Source organism: Phoca vitulina, unplaced genomic scaffold (genome assembly GCF_004348235.1).
Source record: "Phoca vitulina isolate PV1807 unplaced genomic scaffold, GSC_HSeal_1.0 scaffold61, whole genome shotgun sequence".
In the NCBI taxonomy this organism is placed as follows: domain Eukaryota; kingdom Metazoa; phylum Chordata; class Mammalia; order Carnivora; family Phocidae; genus Phoca; species Phoca vitulina.
This window is the reverse complement of record NW_022589764.1, coordinates 8,190,673-8,212,002: the sequence shown is the minus strand read 5'-3', so window position 1 is coordinate 8,212,002 and position 21,330 is coordinate 8,190,673. Positions and strand designations below refer to the sequence as shown.

Sequence of the window (21,330 nt, the reverse complement as noted above, 5' to 3'; positions counted from 1 at the left end):
ATTTATAAAGAAGTAGTAGATAAATATTCCACCAGAATGAACACTTCTTAAGCACAAGAATTATTGTTTTGTTCAGTTATATCCCTGGTACCGACAATACTGCCTGGCACAGAGTAGGTATATAAAAGAATATAATCTTTAGAATGTATAAAATATTACATTAAAAAAGTGAACAGATATGCCTCACCTAAAGGTGGTGGGAAAAATGAAGATAAGAGGGATTCAAACTATGCAGACATCAAACTGCCCTTTGGACAGGTAAAGTGAATCATCACTTCAGGATCAAACATTCTGATCCTGATGACTGATTATGAAAGAAAGACTCAAGGGAAAGAGAACTAAGCTCGCAGTTGAATGGGGACTGGCAAACTGAATTTAACAAGAAAGCAGGAACTCTTAGAGCCATATTAACACTCCCATCACTGTAAGGAAATGACACTTTCACTAAGGCTAGACGGAGACCCGGGGTTGCTCGAACTGTTCAGAAGACAAAGGCAAATAGTGAAGAGAACTCTCCTGAATAAAACTTCCAACAAATGACAATTCAGTACTGACTGGTGCTCCAGCTAGCCCTAGCCAGCCTGGTTCTACCCTGACGTGGCTAGCTTCTGCTTATTAGGAAGCAGAAATGCAGAAAGCACACACCCACGACCTCTTCCTGCCTGCTGACCGACCCCCGTAGATGGAAAACCAGAAGGGCTTTCCCCGCTGCTTCGGAAGAAGCTGCTCTGAGCTGTCTTAGGGCAATTCCATCAAAGCATACTATGAGTTCCTATCAGACAAAAGGCAGTTTTCTCTAGAGGCGGAGGTAGTCATGGAAGGTTCACCACACTGCCAGTCTACCTTCCTTGCTGTGTTCACCTTCTATCACGTCTAGGTCCTGCCTGCCCTCTACGCATCTGACCGTGGGTGGTACCCTAGAGCCTGAACGAAGCCTTCGTTCAGGTGGGTGGGAGATCACCTCCCAAGGGGAAGGACGGAAGGCATGTGCAGTGTTTTGTGAAAGGCTGACAGGGCAGTGGGAGAAGGACATCAGGACTCCAAAGAGTGAGGACCCCTGCTGTAGACAGCTGCCTGTGACGGGGACGGCTGGCTCCTGGGCCCTGGTCAGCCTGCAGGCCAACTCCTGCCCACCGGCCAGTGCCCTGGCTGGCCTTCACCTGTCCCAGCGAGGACACAGTGTGGAAAGGGCCTTGGGAGCTAGGTCCAGCTTCACAGAGGAAGCAGTTCAGGGCTTTCCAATGACAGTTTAGAGTTTGTCTTTTCAAAATGAGGAATTCTCAAATATCTGCCATCTATGCAAGGAAAAGTTCTCAAAAAATTTATTATAAAAGAGAACAATGACAGAATATAAGCTTACACATTAATATTTACATTATATTCAAAATATATTACAGCTTTAATTTATGAACAGAAATATCCTGTCTTTTCTTCTTTTTCTTTTCTGTTTTCTTTGCATCGCTGATTTGCATTTTTACTTGATCTTGTAATTTGGAAAAGAATGCTTGAGATGACTTTAAGGCTTTGTCTTTACCTTCATCCTGCAATTAAAAATAATAACACACTTATGCTATAAAATCTGCTTATGAGTAAAAAAAGCCAAATGATTTCAACAGTGTACAAAGTATAAAAATCCAGAAACTAAGAATAAATTATGAAAAATCACACAAGTTAGCACAGAGGTATTCTATGAGCTCTATGCTGCTGCGATGTTCTTGTAACGTTAAGGGAGGAGGGAGTGGAAGACAAGGGCTGCCAGGCCCCAGGTGCCGTGAGGGCCCAGAGTTCGGGCTGTTACCCCCACCAGGCGCCAGTGGTCTCGCACTGTCAGGCGGGCGGTGTCGCAGGCTCAGGCCGTGGAGCTGGGTGTCACCCACTGCTTGCCACCGCCTTCCCCACGAGGGCCCCCTGCAGCGGTTTTCTTTCCTGCATCCTTACCTTTAGTAGGGAAGCTCTGCCTGTTTTGGTCAGCTGTTTTAACTTCTCAGAAGCCACCGCCTTCGTGTATTTCTCCGCTTGGTCTGGGTGGTTCTTTTCAAGCAGTTTTCTCCGCTTTTCCTTCTCTTTTAGTTTCATATGCTTCTGATATTTCTTTTTCCTCCGTTCTCGTTTCTTGTCTGTAGCTGTTTTTTCAGCAGCTGTTTTTACATCTCCAGCTTTATTTTTTTCCTATTTAAGGTAACACCAGCATACCAGTTAATCCAACTTAACACAACTCGGAAATGGGAGGAGTAGCAATTCCACAGAGCATGGCCAATGGGCTATACCTATCGCCAAGAGTTGAGTAAGCAGTACCCATCTGCACCCCATAGAGCTTTGGGAGCTCAGCTCTTTAAGACCTGGAATGCATTCTTTGACAAAGCAGACTCTTACAGTGGCAGTTCAGCTCCCAAACTACATCGCAAAGGCAGCCTGGAGAGCTGGTTTATCCTGCTGACAGTCCCAGAAGCAAGCCCCCTCCAGCACTTAAGACTCCAGATGGGCTTTAGGGACAACCTCAGAGCTAAGCTGCAGAGGACAGCCACTGGCTGGCAGGAGGGGCTCCCCGAAATGGAAGGGAAACATCTATCCAGGAGGATCAATGTCCTCTCTCTTCCCTCCAGCTGCCAGCTTATCCTGCCAGGGCCGTCACCTGCAAAGGCGGCAGAGGTCCTGAAGGGGTGGGTGTGGGTGCAGCAAAGCAAGTGCACAGGGACAAAGAGCCGTGCTGCCAGGCCTGCCGGGAAGATGAGACCTGGCAGAAACCACTGTTTCTGTGTGTAATGCATGAGCTCCAATGTTCATGAGCCAGGGACTGCCTACATTTGGTTACATCCAACTTCTTCTAATAACCCAAATGTTCTATTCTAGACAGTGATTCCATTGTTGATAAGCATTAAACGGATACAACAATGGGGGAAAATGCTGATATTAAAGGACTGCTAGCATATGAGCGACATAAACCATTTATTTTAACCCAACATCACTGCTAGTATTCAAATTGGATTATAACAAGATACAGACATCAGATATTTACAAGAAGCTTTTATAATAATTCTCATACCTGTACCTCATAATATCTGATTACAGAAGACTGATATTTCAATACTGTGTAATACTATTAGTTTGACTATACTTAGAAACTGCTGATACATTAGAATAAAAGCTACAAACTCCAGGATAATGACACTGAATAGAGATCTAGCTATAAACAACTAATTTATATATATATATATATTGCTAAATGTTTCAACACTGGTTTCTTACCCTGACTTCCTCTGGGGCCAGGAGAGCTGCGTCACTCACGCTCACTGGGGCTACCTCCTCCATGGTTATGGCCGGCAGATTTGACACAACTTTAATCTCTGGAACAGGCTAGAAAAGTGACAGTACGTTTAAGAGGAAGTCAGAAATAGTCCTAATATAAAATATTTATATTGTGAAACTATTTTTCTTACTATCCTTACTAAAATTGACTTTACTATTATTTTTATGTAGTGGTTCATCACTTACATACAACACCCAGTGCTCATCACAACAAGTACCCTCCTTAATAGCCATCATCTATTTAGCCCACCCCCCATCCACCTCTCCTCCAGAAACCCTCAGTTTGTTCTCTATTGTTAAGGTGTGACCCTATTAATTTAAAGCATAATACATAAAATACTTTATGGAGGGGCGCCTTGGTGGTTCAGTTGGTTAAAAGTCTGACTCAGTTTTGGCTCAGGTCATGATCTCGTGAGTCATGAGATTAAGTGCCGTATAGGGCTCCATGCTCCGTAGGGAGTCTGCTTGAAGATTCTCTCTCTCTGCCCCTCCCCCCATTCACTCACTCACTCTCATATAAATAAATCTTTTACAAAAGCTCTCCTAGGTTTAAAAAAAATAGAAGTTTATGGAGATTATTTAAAATGTGAGATGGTTGATAGCAAAAATCTTAAGCTAACTGAAATGATGGCAGTGTTGGTGGGCATTCCTGCTTGAGGAATCTTGGTATCTGAGTACTTGAGGGTCTTCTCTGTCTCACTGCTGCACCAAGAAGACCTATTTCTACACGTTTGCAGGACATTTCTGCCATATTCACACACCAGTTCTTTCACCTACTGCACTAAACTATTCCCATCTGCCACGGATGTGGACATTTTCCAACAATCCTATCTAATGTTAAATAAATAGATTTTTGTGAATATTATCCTGCCTTTGGTCATAGAAGAAAGGCCAGCTATAAGAAATATATAGAAAAAGATGCAAGGAAAAATGCTTATCAGAACAAGAGTCAAAAACAGGCTCCTGATAAACAAATTTTCTCATCTTCCAGCTACTGAAAACCTAGCTTTACAAACAAATGTGAGATGATATAGAACTGCTTTGGAAAACTAAAACAGTATTGAAGTAAATCAAACCTATTAATTGTAAAAAGGAGAAATGTTATGCAATATTAAGTGAAGAGCCTTTTTTTTTGGAAAGAAATGCCCAGGAAAGACAGAAATTAAAACAAGCTTCATACTGATCATGTAATAACAGGACACCAGTGATTATTCACCTAACACTTACACTAATGCTCTTTGCATCTAATTCTTGCACATCTCTGAGGAGCACCAGGGGGCAGGGATAGGGGCTCTGTCGCTTCAGTGGAGTAAAGGATGGAAGTGTGCCCTGGAAGGAACACAGGACTGAGGAGAGAGGGGCTCTACTGCAGAGTTTCACTGACGCCTTCACACACCCCTTTCCTTACCGCAGTCCTGGCCACATGACAATCAACTAGCAGATGTGTGCCCCAGGAAATTTCAGAGAGAACAACAATAAGTCATTCACACAACAGGATCCTGGATTCTAACAGAAAAAAATGTCAGAGTCTGAAAGAAATAATTTCTTCCATTGGACCACTGTTTACTTATTTATTAGGAACATTGTATTCCATTCTACAATTTAAAGAGAAATACAAAGAAACTGGGAGATAGCCCAGAAAATAACAACAACACAAAAAATGATGAATGGTCAACAGGGTTTAAGGACATCATGAAATATGAAACTGAATATGAAAAAAAAAGTTCATATTAAGGGGAACCTGTACCAAAAATTCTATATTTCTGAAGAGGAATGAGAAAGGCTTTCAAACTGGGTCATGTAGGCCCAAATACATTCCCTCCTTCTTCAATTCCCAAGGTTCCAAGGAAGGTCTGAGTACTTCCCCATGTCAGGCTCCGTGTTAGTGTGATGGACACAGCAGGGAAACAGCGGTGAACAAAACACGTTTGTGCTGGCTTGGAAACGAGTAGAGAACGATCGGCAATTGACCAATGGCGATCACAGTGCTGAGGGAAATGAATGCAGGGAGGAGGGAGATGGCATTCAACCTGACACCCCAGAGATAGGAAGGAGCCAGCCATGGAAAGAAGGAAGTACAGCCTACAAGCAGAGGAGAGCCCAGCAGGAAGGTGTGAGGAAGGGGGGGCGTCCTGCCCCACTGAAGGCACTGGAAGAAGACCAGTGTGGCTGGGGGCAGAAAGCTGTGGAGACCAGAGGGGTAAGAGGGAGCCAGATCATGTGGGGCCTTGTAAGGCACAGGAAGGATCATGTTCTTCACATCAATAACTTTTTCACAGTAAGACCTGCTGGCCAAGAGGGGTTGAGAATTCCTCTCTTTTCTTCATCTATTACCTAGCCCACACTGGGCGCTTTGGTATCTAAAGATGGCTCCTGCCACCAAAAACTTACTGTCATAAATTACACCTGATTAACCAAAAACAAACAAACAAAAAGCAGGTGATAAATGCTGATTGTCTGAAAAGACAAGATACTCACACATGACAAAACACCTAACCATCAAAGAATCAGAAGGATTTTGGTGATTACCTTTTCTGTATAGATGAAAAGTGAAGCAATTTGCCTAATTCACAAAGCTAGTTAGGGGCAGAATCAAATTCAGGTTTCTGACTTCTAGACTAGTCCCTGAAATTCATGATACCTCATTTCTAGAAAACACAAGGGACACAAAGGGGCAATAGGTGAGCAAGTACCAAAAGGATGGCACAGCATGTTTTATGGGTTCACAGAGGATAATGAGAAGGAAAGGAAGCTCTAAAAAGTATAGAAGCACTGAGCCAAGCGTGGGGGAGTCAGACAGACAGACAAGGAGATCACTGGAGATCTGGGCCTGGTGCGGGGAACATGATGCAACGGGGAGAACACGAACCCAGTTAGATCCAACCCTCCCAATGTCCTAATAAGCCTTGGTTTCCTCATCTGCAAAACAGAAAGACTACTATCTGCCTTAGTGTTTTGTGGATGAAGAGTTAATGGGCACGGACACTACCATCATCAATCCCAACTTTAGTCCTCCTCACAAGACCAACTAACTAGCAACTATCCATAGATGAGATAGCACTGGGAAAATCCCAGAACCGGAGAGTGAGGCTGAAGCAACCCTCTGGACCACAGAGACTGAGAAGGACTACATTAGAAGGGTAGGAGAGGCTACACTCTCACCATATCATCCCTCTCCCAGGCCGGCACCGTGCCCCATTGAGAGAAACCTGGCCTATGGTTTCTCCAGTGGGAAGGGAGCCCAAGGTGGCATTCCAGCTCCCCACAATTGCAGGACACTTCTGAGCAGGCCCAATCCCGTCTGTGTCACAGGGATCATGGAGAGAATCTCTGGGGCTTGACCACTGAGAATCAGACTGGGATGAAGAACAAGGGCAGGGCTTCCAGCAACCAGTGCTTGGATCTTGGCAGACTGTTGCTCCTCGCAGGAGTGTTCAAGTCGAGATCCCAGCCTGCAGCCTTGCCCATCTATAGAGCCAAGCTGGTGCTCCTGTCTGGCTCAAAGAGATATCTCCACCCCCAAGATCACTGCAGCATTATTTACAACAGCCAAGTCATGAAAACAATAGAAGTGTCCATCAACAGATGAATAAACAAAGATACTATGGTGCATATATAAATACACGCGCAGGCACGCGCAATGGAATACCATTTAGCCATAAAAAGAAGGAAATCCTGCCATTTGTGATAACACTGATGGACCCTGAGGGCATTATGCTAAGTGAGATAAGTCAAACAGAGAAAGACAAATACCGTGTGATCTTGTTAGGCAGGAAACTAGGCACGCGACAGGAGGATGGACCTTAGATGTCCTGCCAGGGCCCTGCCCAGGGACCGCCACATTCTACCCATCTAGCAGTAGATTTAGTCTTTATTTGACCTATGTCTCTAGAATAGAAATAATGTTGTGGTTGCCCACTCTTGCAGGCACTTAGAATACATTTTGGAAAGGACATGAATACCTGGCTAATTATTAATAATCCAGGCCTGTCACTCAAATGTTGCCACCCTAGGACCTTCCCAAAAGAAAAAAATGATGTAAGCCCACACCCCAGAGTTTCTGGGGCCTTTGTCTCTCTTGACTGGCCCGCTCCTCCCTTGGAGTGTATTTTAATAAAACTCTGCTCTGCTTTAAAACAGCAGGGTGACCACAGTTAACAGTATTGTATACTTCAAAGTTGTTAAGAAAGTAGATCTTAAAAGCTCTAATCATAAAAAGAAAACTACAATTATATGGGGTGATGGATATTAACTTTTTTTTTTTTTTTAAGATTTTATTTATTTGAGAGAGAGAGAGAGAGAGAGAGAGAGAGGGAACACAAGCAGGGGGAGTGGGAGAGGGAGAAGCAGGCTTCCCACTGAGCAGGGAGCCCAATGTGGGGCTCAATCCCAGGACCCTGGGATCATGACCTGAGCCGAAGGCAGACACCCAACGACTGAGCCACCCAGGCGCCCCTAACTAAACTTACCGTGGTAATCATTCCCCAATATACACACCCAGGTATGCCATGCCTTTCAAAAGTTCACACTAGGCCACGTTGCTTTCACAAAAAGACCTACATTAGTACCTGTTTTTGCTAACTGACAGATATCTGAAAAGAATTTTCACTTTTATAAAAAAGTGAAAGCAAAAACAGCATTCAGCATCTGTTGTGCAGTGAGCGGCCCTGCCCAGCTCCTTCCTCAGGAACTACACTCAGCAGCTCAGCATCAACCCTCCATAGCTTTAAACAGTGTCTTTGAGCATCTGTGCTTCATCTCAATTTATTTGTGCATCCATTACGAGATTGGTCCTAAAGTATCAGAAAAGCCTAGAACAGGTTATTTTTGGGGTCTGAAAAGCTAAAAAAAAAAAAAAAAAAATTCCATTTAATTAATGGTAATCGCTTTTTTGCTCTACCCCATTTAGGTTTTGTGAAAGGTTTTATAGGAACATTTTGCTTTCTGGTGGTGGGGGAACCTGTATTATCAAGCCACTGTTGTACATCTTAAACTTACACAGTGTTACATGTCAATTACATCTTAATAAAATTGGGGAAAAGGGGTTAACATACATAAAGAACTTAATATGGCAAATAGCAGGTATTCAGAAAATACCAGGTACAGACATTACAAGTCCCCAGACCAACCACAGGAGGAAAATACAACTGAAGGCTGAACAACAAGAAAAGAGTGAGAAATGAAGAGACCCCGTGGCTGACTTTAGGTCTGGCAAGGGCCCATCTGGAGATCAGGGTGGATCAGAAGAGGAAGCCAGAACTGTCTAGGACTAGAAATTCCTACAGGTTTATATCCTAAAACCAAACAAAGAGCTAGCCTCACAGAAGCTCAAAGAGGAATTAAGGTCATATCTGCTCTGACTACACACAAAATTGTTAACACACTTACTGGTTTAGGGATGAAGTGAAAGTTTGAGAGGGCATCCAATTTTAAGAAGAGGGAATCCATCATCTTCTGAATTTCTTTGTGCTCTGGATTTTCTTCTTCTGCTGTTTTTTGCTTAGGAAATAAGTTCAACAACATCAGACTGAGCAGCTTAATACACACCATAGACAAAACACAAGGGTCAATAAGGGTATGTCCCCACTTCTCATCATCAAGGCTTTGGCTTCAAGACACATTACAAGGCAGAACCAAAGTTATCAATACCATGACAGTGCCAGCACCAGCCAAAGAAGCAATGTGGTGTGCATTTTAGGAGCTGCAGCAGCCCCTCCCTCTGCGATTCAGAACTTACAATTTAATCCCCTTGGTATTTACTTCTGTCAAGAACTAAGCCACTCCCACTCAGACGGCTACCATTAAAAGAAAGGGGAGCTGGGTAACAAGAGTTGGATGTTGAGGAATTGGGAACTGTTGTGCACTGTTGGGGACGATGTGAATGGTGCAGTCACAATGGAAATGAATGAGGCAGCTCCTGAGAAAGTTAAACAGAGAACTGCCATATGACCTGGCAATTCCATCCTTAGGTAAATACCCAAGAGAATTTAAAAAGAGGTTCTCAAACACATGTAAACATCTGTTCAGAGCAACATTATTCCCAACAGCCAAAAGGTAGAAACAACCCAAATGCTCACAATCCCCTTTTCCCTTTGCCCATAATGCTTATTCTAAAAGGCTACGAGTGTTTTTATTTGCTTTTTTATTAAGGCATAACAAAAACAAAACAAACCACACCAGAATGGGGAAGTGACTGGCTCTTTGCCTCCACAACCCTGATGCCAGAGATGCACTGGGGTCTGTTTCCAATGTCTGTCATCAGAGCCCACCTTCAGCCACATCTAAGCACTTGCCAGTGCTTCTTTATTTTAACTTAACTCATTTTTTTATCCTGAACATGTTGTTTGCCTCATCCCAGATAGTAATGGCTGTGAAATCATACACATACAACTAGAAGTTCATTCATGTGCTGCGTACCATCAGCTTGCTTACTACCTCCAGGATGGATACAAAACTTCGGAAAATACTCATCATCATCCCCAGATGAACTCTTAATGGAATGGCTCTAGAACTAGCCTAAATTAAGTCCATGCTCAAAAACTTGTGAACTGGGGGCGCCTGGGTGGCTCAGTTGGTTAAGCGACTGACTTCGGCTCAGGTCATGATCCTGGAGTCCCGGAATCGAGTCCCGCATCGGGCTCCCTGCTCAGCAGGGAGTCTGCTTCTCCCTCTGACCCCCCCCCCATGCTCTCTATCTCATTCTCTCTCAAATAAATAAATAAAATCTTTAAAAAAAAAAAAACAAAAAAAACCTTGTGAACTGGCTGCTGAATTCTGAGACATAAATAAAACTAGTATTTACAGGGCTGGTATAGCTGTCGTGTTACATATTTAATTTTTAACTCTCATCGTTACAAAATGCTTTCTGTATTTACTGAACCCTCTCAAAGTAGCCAGGCAATGTTCAATGACATGTTCCTTCAACTACCACTTTGGGTTGCAAAGCAGCCAGGAAGAATTAATTCAAATCTTTCCAGATCTTCAACTTAACAGTGGCATCCAGGGCACTGATGGCTATTGCTGCTAAAGTGACATTAATTAATCAAATCTGGCAGGAATCTTAAATGGCTTTTGCAAATAAAAACGCCATCTCATCCCCAAGCACATACTGACCACATCCTCAATAAATCAAGTGTGAAGAAATAATTCAATCACTATACTGGTAATATAGTATTATTGGAAATACGACTTTGTCCTATTTAACCAGGTATTTTTTTAAGAATCTAAGTGAAAAGAAACAAGAATCAAAAACCAAATAACCCACCAGACCAAAAATCTGAATGAATTTCACAGATAATGTTCTATCAGTAACTTCTAAAGTATTAATAAGAACTGATTTTAAAATTGTAGGACTACTATAATAATTGCTGGAGAGTAATTAGCTGTGGAACAATTAGGTGACCAATGAATAATTGCAAAATAAGCTCTCCTACCCCCTCAAATTCAGTGGCAATATTATAACCCCTCTATCCCTAACATACTGTCTCACATTTAAATGAGGTGAACCAAGAGCTCAAGATTTATTTCATGAATTTCAGCCATCAGGGTGGAACCAGTAGAACTGATTCTCTACTTCTCTTTTTTTAATGATGGCTTTGCCTTCTGGGCTTCCTTACCTGGTTAAGTTTGATGTACTCCTGCTCATAAATTTCAGCGAGGCTCAATTTGCTCTTCTCATGGTCTAACGCTAAACGTTTTTTATATTCATATGCATCCTCTTTAGGTCTTTCTTTACGTACTACATCATCCCAAGCCTGCAATGTACAAGTTGGAAGGCACATAAATTAACAGAATCTATCATTTCATTCTAGGCTCACATAAGACTCTTCCCCTGGAATATTTATGGTCAATCCAGAGTAAGCAAATTATAGCAAAAAGTAATTAATTTCAACCTGCAAAATGACTATTCAAGTCACAAAAAAATAAGTACTAATGAAAAGCAAAGAGAGCATTACTTAAGTTTCCTTTTTTTTTTGTTTTAAATGCATCTTTCTCCTGGTTACCAACTTTAATTCCCCATTTCCCCATCATGGTTTGTTTAAAAGTCAATACTTTTTGTTTGTCTTGTTGCATTCAAATTTAAGGATAGTCCACATATAGTATCTACCCTTCAAACTCTTCCTATTTGGAGCAAACATACACGTTTTAAAGCCATCCCTTATTGTACATGTCACACACCCTGTTTTATTCTAAGTTCACAAAATAAGATCAATTCTCTCTTTTCCCATGTGATTGATACTTATTGAACACCTCTGTAGCAGATTGTGTAGATGCCCTGCTTCATATCCCCGGCCCATCTCTGAGTTCACCTTAGCTGCAGGGAAACCATGTCTGTACATGCTGACAGCTTCCCATCTCAAGCTGGGACTCTGCTTATCCTGCGGGTTTCTGGAATGCCAGGGGATCTTGCCTGCCTGTGCTCAAGACAGCTCTGAGGTGTCTAGCACGTAACACCTCCAGAGGCAGCTCCTGACCCGTTAAGGACTGAGTTTAGTGGATAAATATTCCAGCAGATCCATTCCCGGTGGGGTAAATCTGAGACAAATTCTACATAGATCCTCAGGGGTCCCCAGCAGGTTTCATTCCCAGTTGCCCACCATGATGGTTAATTTCACGTGTCAATTTGACCGGGTGAAGGGATGCCTAGATGGTAACACATTATATCTGAGTGTGTCTGTGTGGATGTCTCTGGAAGAGATCAGTATCTGAACTAGTAGACTGAGTAAAGAAGAAGCCTTCACTAATGCAGGTGGACATCATCCAATCTACCGAGGGCCCAAACAGAACAAAAAGTGGGAGGGAGGGTGAATCTGCTCTCTACTTGAGCTGGGACATCCATCTTCTCCAGTCCCTGGACATCACTGCTTCTAGTTTTCAGACCTTTGGACTCGGATTGGAACTTTATCACCAGCTCCCCTGGTCCTCAGGTCTTGGGACGCAGCATTCCTGGTTTTCTGCTTGCGGATGGCAAACCATGGGATTTCTCAACCTCCATCATCACATGCATCCTTTCCTTCCTCATTTGGGGTTATTGAAACACTTTACAGTATTCGATCTTAATGTATCAATTGTGTTTTTGATTATCTTCCTATACTTTTTAAGTGGTTGCTCTAGGAATCTAAGATCAATCCTTAAACAAAAACTTTGCTAGGTTTTTTTGTTTTTAAGATTTTATTTATTCATTTGACACAGAGAGAGAGAGAGAGAGAGAGAGAGAGAGCACAAGCAGGGGGAGCAGCACGCAGAGGGAGAAGCAGACTCCTCGCTGAGCAGGGAGCCCAATGCAGGGCTTGATCCCAGGACCCTGGGATCATGACCTGAGCTGAAGGCAGACGCTTAACCCACTGAGCCACCCAGGTGCCTTTTTGCTAGGTTTTTAACATTTGAAAAAAAATAAACCCTTTATTTGTCCCAGCAGATACTGTGCCTAGATGAAAGGTCCCAAGTATGACCACATCAGGTCGGAACCAGTCACCATACCTATCATCCTCCACCAGCTTCACCAGGCACCAACAGACAGGTGAACAAGGGGCAAGGAAGATCGGCAGCGGCTCTGGCCGCCCCCTTCTCCTCACGAACAAGTGCCCATCTTTCCAGAGCACTAGTGAAAGGCAGTGTCTCACACAACAAAAGCAACAACAAAAAATGAGGATAGTGTATACTTAGTAGTAGACTTCAGGGTAGATTTAGGGCTTTAAATGAAGAACTGATGGGCGCCTGGGTGGCTCAGATAGTTAAGCGTCTGCCTTTGGCTCAGGTCATGATCCCAGAGTCCTGGGATCGAGTCCCGCATCGGGATCCCTGCTCCTTGGGAGCCTGCTTCTCCCTCTGCTTCTCTCTCTCTCTCTCTGTCTCTCATGAATAAATAAATAAAATCTTTAAAAAAAAATAAAAAATAAAAAATAAATGAAGAATTGATACAAACAAAATTTCTATGAAAACAAAGAAGAGTGATGGTCCCAAAAGAGTCTCATACTATTTCTAAAAATTTCAGTGAATTTTAAATTGTTAAGTTTCATTCTTACTGACCTGATCTCTTATCCTCTGCTTAATGATATCTTCCAGTTGTAGGGTGGTTTCCTCTGTGATCACAGGTGCTAAAGGAAATATAACATATACTCATTAGGTAGATATAAACTAGACCAGTGGTTCTCAAAGGGTGGTTCTTGAACCAACAGCATTAACACCTGGAAACTTGTTAGAAATGTGAATTCTTAGGCTCTATTCCACACCTACTGAATCAGAAAGTTGGGGGTGGGGGTGGAGAAGGGCCACCCTATCTGTGTTTAAGTAGCTCTTCTAATGCTCCCTCCAGTTTGAGAACCACCAAACCAGAGAGTATCTGGTAATAAGCACTAATACTTTTAGTCCATGCACCTGGGTACTCTCCCCATCTTTTTTATTCTCTCTAGAAGTGGATAAAATGGAAATTCACTTTGACTTCATAGGTACAAGAAAGAATTTGATGAGATGACCAGAGTTTCTGGTTAGAGTACACAATTTGATCGGCAGACAATGAAAGTAGGCAATGCACACAGATCACTAGCAGAAATCATTATAAATTACACATTAGGTACCCTGTAGGCACTAATTAGCATATTACTAATTGCTGGGTGAATTAATAGTACTGTGGCTATGTAAGAGAATGTCCTATTTCTTAGAAGATACATGTAAAAGTACTTAGAGGAGTGAAGAATCATGATACTGGTAAGTTACTTTCAAGTGATTCAGGGGAGAAAAGTATACACACTCAATCACATACATACCCAAGGCAGGGAAAGCAAATATATCAAAATGTTAACTGGTGAATCCAGCTCAACAGCATCTATATGTCTGCTGTACTGTTTTTTTCAACTTTTCTGTATGCTTACAAGTTTTTTTTACATTTTTTAAATTAATTTTATTATGTTAGTCACCATACGTTACATCATTAGTTTTTGATGTAGTGTTCCATGAATCACTGTTTGCATATAATATCCAGTGCTCCATGCAGAACGTGCCCTCTTTAATACCCATCACCAGGCTAACCCATCCTCCCACCCCCCTCCCCTCTAAAACCCTGTTTGTTTCTCAGAGTCCATAATCTCTCATGGTTCGTCTCCCCCTCCAATTTCCCCCCCTTCATTTTTTCCTTCCTACTATCTTTGTTGTTGTTTTTTTTTTAACATATAATGTATTATTTGTTTCAGAGGTACAGGTCTGTGATTCATCAGTCTTACACAATTCACAGCACTCACCATAGCACATACCCTCCCAATGTCCATCACCCAGCCACCCCCACCCCCCCCCCCCCCCCCACTCCAGCAACCCTCAGTTTGTTTCCTGAGATTAAGAATTCCTCATATCAGTGAGATCATATGATACTACAAGTTTTTAAAATGAAAAGTTGGGGGGAAATAAATAAAACTTCTCTATGAAATAGAACCGTAGAAAAAGCGAGTAAACACACACTTGCAGGAGCCCAGTGGGCTCACGTACCCATGCGGACTGCGTGGTCAAAGTGCAGAGTCTCCTCTAGGAGGCTGTTCTCTGGGCGCTTTTGAGCTGTCACTTCCCCTTGAAGCTGCCAAGGTTTTTTTTCCAACAACTCTTTTTCTAAAAATTCAATTTTTTCATTCATCTAAGAAAGAGAAAAAGTTATTACACATTTAGGAAACAAAATCAGGATTATAGCTAAATAAAAGCAACTAACTTTTTTTTTTTTTGACAGAGGGAGAGACAGCGAGAGAGGGAACACAAGCAAGGGGACTGGGAGAGGGAGAGTAGGCTTCCCGCTGAACAGAGAGCCTGATGCAGGGCTCAATCCCAGGACCCTGGGATCATGACCTGAGCCGAAGGCAGACACTTTTAACGACTGAGCCGCCTAGTGCCCCTCAACTAACATCTTTAAAAGCCCAAAAACAAGAAATGCATTATTCCTCAATACGCTTGTTTTAATCTTGCCACCGTTTTATTACTAAGCCAACAGTGACCTCCTATTCCTGACACTTGAGGTGGGGTAACAAGCTGCAGATGACCCTCCTCTTTCCCTCCCTGATTTGAAATGCCATGTTTATAATATACTGAATTCCCCCAGAAGAATTTGGATAGATTTCTGGGCTCTGTTCTAATCTAATGGTCTATCTATTCACAAGCCACTATCAATTTTAATTATTAGAGCATTACAAGATTAATTTATTAGAACATTAGTAGCTGAAGGAGCCTCTTTTGACCCCACACTCCCAATCCAAATTATCTCTAACTACTAAAAGACATCTATAATGACTTTATAGTGTACAGAATGCCAGCCTTCTCAGTCACTTTACTGAGTTCTCATATTTTTCCTAATAGCTTTCAATCTGCTTAGGTTTTTCCAGTATCTTTTGCAAATATTAACGCTCACTTTAGTTTTTCTTACCTCTTATCTTTCTCTTTCGTAGTTGCACTAATACTTCTACAAGGATGTTAAAAAACAGTGGTAACGGTAATTGTGGACATTCTTATTCTTCATTTTAAAGGGGTATTTCTAGAATTTCACCACTGAGCATGACAGCACTTTCCGGCTAGATGGGTTTGTATTTCACCACAAGTGAAAATTAGGAATGGATACTGAATTTCATCAAATGTCTTTTTGACATGTAAAAGAACCATATGGTTTTCTCCTTATTCTGTTATTCTGTTAAAACCAAGAATTATAGTAATAGATTTTCTAATCCTGAATCAAGAAAATGAGGCCCATTTAGTTGTGGTGTTGTTAGTCTTTCACTGTGTTATTTTGGATATTTACATCACTATTCATAAATGAAACTGTGTGTGAGTGTTTTAATGTCAGGTTTGGGTATCATGTTATAATAGCTTCACAAAAAAAAAGTTTGGAAGGTGTACTCTTTATATGTGGGAATTGATCAAACAACATTCAATCATGTATTTCTTGAAAGTCTGATATAATTCTCCAGTAAAACTAAACCTGCTTTTTTTTCTTTTTTTTTTTTTTTTTTTGAGAAGACACAGGGAGGTTAGGACACTAACTCAATGCAATTTCACATTTTCTTTCCCAATGCTGCCCACCCCCTCTTTTAAATCTTCTCTCTCTTCTAGGAACAATCTGACAATCATGGATTTAACTCATTCTCTTTTTCTAATAATTCTTTTGATATCCATGATATATCTGATTATTTGCCTAGCCTCGTTTCTAATTGTGTGATATAATTTTAATGTGGTTAAATGGCAAAGACAAATAATTGGAGCCAGGCTATATCTATTTTTGCAAATGGCACTTCATTTGTCTGAAATCATTTCATAAGGAAATAATTTTTATCAACTTTGGAAGATGTGTTTGAGATGGAATTAATTAACATTCAGACTTTGTGGAGCCATCTACAAATTATCTCAAAGAAGCAGTATCCTCATGAGCAGTTGAAACAGCTACAAAGAGAGGTTCACAGGACAGCTAATTTAAAAAAAAAAAATGCCATTAGTATAAAGAAACCAGGGACAGAGGGAAAAAATAGGTTTTTACACAAATCGAAAGCCACACGTTGGGAAATACAGCACTTTTGCAAATTAGCTACCTTCCACATGGGGATTTTTATACAGTGTCTGGTAGAGAGTAGCACCAAGATTTTTGTTTTTTATTTTTTTTTAAAGATTTTATTTATTTATTTATTTGAGCAAGCAAGAAAGAGAGAGAGAGAGCACATGAGAGGGGGGAGGGTCAAAGGGAGAAGCAGACTCCCTGCTGAGCAGGGAGCCCAATACGGAACTCGATCCCGGGACTCCAGGATCATGACCTGAGCCGAAGGCAGTCGCTTAACCAACTGAGCCACCCAGGCGCCCAGATTTTTGTTTTTTAAGCATCTGCCTTCGGCTCAGGTCATGATCCCCTCCCCCATCCTGGGATCAAGCCCCGCATCGGGCTCCATGCTCAGCAGGAAGCCTGCTTCTCCCTCTGCCTGCCTGTCTGCCTACTTGTGATCTCTCTCTGTCAAATAAATAAAATCTTTTAAAAAAATAAATAAATAAATAAATAAAGGATAAGTAAGCATTCCACCAAGAACAAGAGTAGATTAGTTACCTGTGAGTTGCACAGTTCTGGTAAACATATAAAAAATTCCTTAAATTCCCAATTCTTACCTTTTCCTGTCTTTTTTCAAAAGAGGATTTAACTTCATCAGAATCTTTCTGTACATTTAAGATATTTGTATCCTCACTTTCCTCATCATCTGGCAAAGCAAAGGTCACTCTTTTCGAGGTTTCTTTATGTTGTTTACTGTCTTCACTCTCTTCAAGGTCATTATCTTCATCACTATAGTACCAAAACACTTATGAAAGGATAATACACTATTTTTCATTAGGAAAACAAAACCAATTCTCTAGAAAAGATATTCTGTATACCTTATGCAAATAGTCAGAATTCCAGTCATTCAATTAAGGAACAGAAGGTATTATTTAGGTGAAACGGAACAAAAAGTGTGCAATATATAAAAAATAAATTATTCCTCAATTTATAATACAAATGTATCTCACAATAATAACAGTATTTTTATTGGCACAAAAAGCAAACAAAAGCTCCTTGTAATAAAGGTTTGATTGCCACTGCCAGCGATATTTATCTTCATCAGATTATCTCTAAAGCCCCTTTAAACTCAGAGACTTTCTTCTGGCTACCTTGTGACTATCTGATCTTAGAGAATATAACTTCTTAGGACAAACATATTTGACAACTATGAGTACACAGATATAATTGGATGGTTCTGGCTTACAGGATTCAAAATACTCACGTTTCAGAAATGCTCCCTTCTCCTTCTTCGTCAGCAATTTCTTCCTCATCTTCATTTGAACCCAGTTCATCATCATGAACACTTGCTAGTTCTTCATCACTTTCAACTGGATCAAAGAAGTCTTTGTATTTCAAGTTTCTGGAACTTTTACCTGACTAAAGTAAAAAGACTTTTCAAACTTTCAATTAAGAACAGAAGAACACATTAAATCATGCATATATGTGTATGCATATTACATACAGGGAACTGGTAACTGACAACACTACCATAAAACTGTAAGAACTACTAGACTTTAACAAACTGGAAGGAAGCATAGATTCATTTGTAACTGGTAAGACAGAGCACAATATTCCTAACTCTAAAGCTTTTAACTATAACTATTTCCAAAATATCCCTGCCTAAAGTATACAAATGCCTTCCTCTCCCTATTATTTTTAGCGTTTGGTGAGAATATGTTTGAGGGAAATTCTGAATACCTCTAACGTGTGATTATGGTTCTTATGCTACAAAACAATGTGGTAAGAAAATGATAGCTTTGGTTTAATTTTTCTAGTCCATTGTTTTCAACTGATCTAAATATTTCATTTACACCCTGGTGAGTTTTGAGGTATTTTAAACCTCTTCTCAAGAAATAGAACAAAATCTAATTTAAGGAGGTAGAAAGTCCTCTCTTCTCCCAAAACTTTACCTTAGGTTTTTGACTTCTAAGCAGTTCTCCCTCATCTTCATCGGAATCAACGTCTTCAAAAAAATCAATGTCTTCCTCTTCCTCATCATCTTTTTGTTCTTCTTCCTTTTCCATGTTTTCTAAAAAGGTCTCCATTTCAGACAGTTTGAAAAATTTATCATCTACTATGGACTTCTCTCTTGGTTTCCTAGGCACTTTGTCTTGCACCTTGCTCTGTTGCTCCAATTTGCTGATATCAAAATCAAGATCAGAATCCTCATCACTGAAAACTGGACTTTTCCTCAGATCAACTTTGCTCAAGTTTTTAGCTCTCTCATCCACTTTAGGATCATCACCACTCAGGTCAGCCACTTCCTCCTCCTCCAGATCTTGTATGAGGGCCTCCTGGCCATCAGACTCCACCTCTGAGCCATCCTCTTCACACTCCTGCTCTTCATTCTCTGGAAGAAGACTGATGTCTTTGTCTTTAATGGTTTTACTAACTGCATTCTGGAAGTACTGTAAAATTGGTTCATTTTGCAATTCTAGTTGTTGCCAAATCTGCTCATCATCAAAATTGTCTATCACCAGTTTTTTTAACGGACTTCCGTGGATCCTGTCATTCTCTAATATTTTATTAAAATCATAAAGTACTTTTGTTAACGAAGTGAAGTTTGATGCCAATTCATCTTGAATCCTATTAAGGGAGCACAAGGAGGAAGTTTAAAGAGATTTATAATTATAGGCAATAATTTCACAGCACTGTGAATTAAAAGGAAAAAGAAGCCCAACTCTTGTGCAAAATCAAACTTGAATGAAATATCAATTTTAACTATAGATTCTGGCCCCTAAGAGTGTATTATCTTGCTGAGACGCCACACTAATATATAACTAAGTCTGTGATCTGCTATATGGATTTTAGGCAGGCAAACTATTACACACCTCTTTGCTTAAAGATATATAGTGAATCTTAGCCTTAAATGCCCAACTCTGCTATATTATATGCCACTCCATTCAGTCAGCCAATGGTTAACACTTGCTTTGGCAAGAGTGCTCAGAGAATACCTCTGAAGATGTGACATCTGAAATGAGACCTGTATATAAGGAGACAGTCTTACAAAGACCTGGAAACATATATTTCAAGCAGAAAAAACAGTGAGAACAAATTTCCTAAGATAGAAATGAACTTGGTGAGTTTGAGGAACAGAAATGCCAGCATAGCTGGAGTGTGTGAAGGAGGCAGAAGGCCAGGGAGGTAGATGGGAGCTGTATCATGCAGGGCTCAGAGGTAAGAGTTTGCTGTTTTAAATGTAAAGAGAAGCCATCAGATGATTTTAAGCAAAGGAGGAAAATGATGTAATTTACACTTTGGAAAGATGGCCAACTGAGGGAAAGGAACGAAAGTACAGTAATTAGGTTGACACAGCCATCCAGGCAAAGGATGATAAACAACTGTGCAGGGGTTAGAGCAGCAGATACTGTGACAAGCAGTCAAATTTAGAATATAGTTTGAAGATAGAACCAACAAAATTTGCTGATGAATTAGAGGTAGAAATGAGAAAAAGGAAGATATCAAGGAAGCAGCTTAGTTGAATGTCTGAACGACTGAAAAAACAGAGGTGCCAGTTACTCAGGTAGGGAAGGCAGGTGCATGTGGAAAAGATTTCAGGGAGGGCAGAGTATAAGAGAGTAAAACAGAAACAACAGGTCATTTCGGACATAAGAAATTTGAGATGCTGAGAGCGTACATGGCTGTAGCTGCTGTGCGCCTGAAGCTCAAGGGAAAGGTCGGGTATGAAACACAAATCTGAGAGCCACACTTTCATAGATCATACTTAAAGTCCTTCAACAAAATACGAAGAGCTTGTGTTGGGAAGAGAGATGAAAGTCCTAATTCTCAAGAAGCTCATCGTGGGGGGGGGGGGATAGACAACAAATTTAATACTTTCAATAAAGTATGATGAGTAAGTAAGCACTGGGTGGTTTGGGAGCGTGTTGGAGAAAAGAGCAACCAACCTAGTGCACGCGCACCTGAAGAGTAGACTCAATGGAAGGCTCTGGGCGTTCCTAATTGAGCTTAGTTTGGTTACTACACGACTGGGAGATCTGCACTGTACAGCATTTAACAATTTAAAATTTTTTGATAGGCTAGGGGAGCGTAACTATCTGAAATCTGAGGGAAACAGATGTACGCTTCCCTTCACCTTCCCCCTACTCCAGAATTTGCTGGGGGCCAGCAGTCCGCGCCCACGTCAGACCCGGGCCGCACCCCGAGCCCGGATTCCGTTCACTTACGTGAGAAAGCACTCTGGCTGGCCGGTGGCTTTATCAACCTCCTTCAGACACCGCTCCAAGGTCCGTCGACGCCAGACGCGCGGGGCCATTGCTGTCTACAACTCGGGACACAGCGCCGCATGCACAGGAAAAGGGCCGCCCGGAAACCGCGCCACAAAGACGCGCCTCGCGCAACCTGGACCCTGGAGACAAAGGTTCCGCGGCGTACAGGTTCCGGACCCACCCCCTGCCAGGGCCAATGGCAGCGCAAGAATTTTCACTGGGCCATTGGTCAGTTCTAGCGCCTTTCTCTAAACTTTCTGT

At 41.4% G+C, this 21,330-nt stretch overlaps 2 protein-coding genes across 2 annotated transcripts in view; one reads left to right on the top strand and one right to left on the bottom strand.

The window, feature by feature from the left end:
* Nucleotides 1-1,301: 1,301 nt before the first annotated feature.
* On the bottom strand, nt 1,302-21,142 carry MPHOSPH10 (M-phase phosphoprotein 10). Its single transcript, XM_032391241.1, has 11 exons — nt 21,028-21,142; nt 18,754-19,429; nt 18,066-18,220; nt 17,419-17,590; nt 14,785-14,926; nt 13,336-13,403; nt 10,923-11,060; nt 8,695-8,805; nt 3,247-3,354; nt 1,939-2,169; nt 1,302-1,541 (listed from the first exon to the last, which is right to left on the bottom strand). Exons 1-11 carry the CDS (start codon nt 21,114-21,116, stop codon nt 1,392-1,394), a joined length of 2,040 nt encoding a protein of 679 aa, XP_032247132.1. The 5' UTR covers nt 21,117-21,142; the 3' UTR covers nt 1,302-1,391.
* The window catches only part of MCEE (methylmalonyl-CoA epimerase), a 35,370-nt gene continuing 35,172 nt past the window's right edge, over nt 21,133-21,330 (top strand). The window contains exon 1 of the mRNA XM_032391243.1: nt 21,133-21,297. Coding sequence (XP_032247134.1) covers nt 21,147-21,297 — 151 coding nt within the window. The 5' untranslated portion in view covers nt 21,133-21,146. The remainder of the gene's footprint in view (nt 21,298-21,330) is intronic.

Excerpts from the sequence above, each read along its gene's own strand:
- MPHOSPH10 (XM_032391241.1), bottom strand. The coding sequence starts at position 21,116 with ATGGCCCCGCGCGTCTGGCGTCGACGGACCTTGGAGCGGTGTCTGAAG. Across the intron at positions 11,061-13,335 it reads AGCAGAGGATAAGAGATCAG|GCTTGGGATGATGTAGTACG; the intron begins GTCAGTAAGAAT and ends TGTACATTGCAG. Across the intron at positions 8,806-10,922 it reads AGTACATCAAACTTAACCAG|CAAAAAACAGCAGAAGAAGA; the intron begins GTAAGGAAGCCC and ends TTATTTCCTAAG.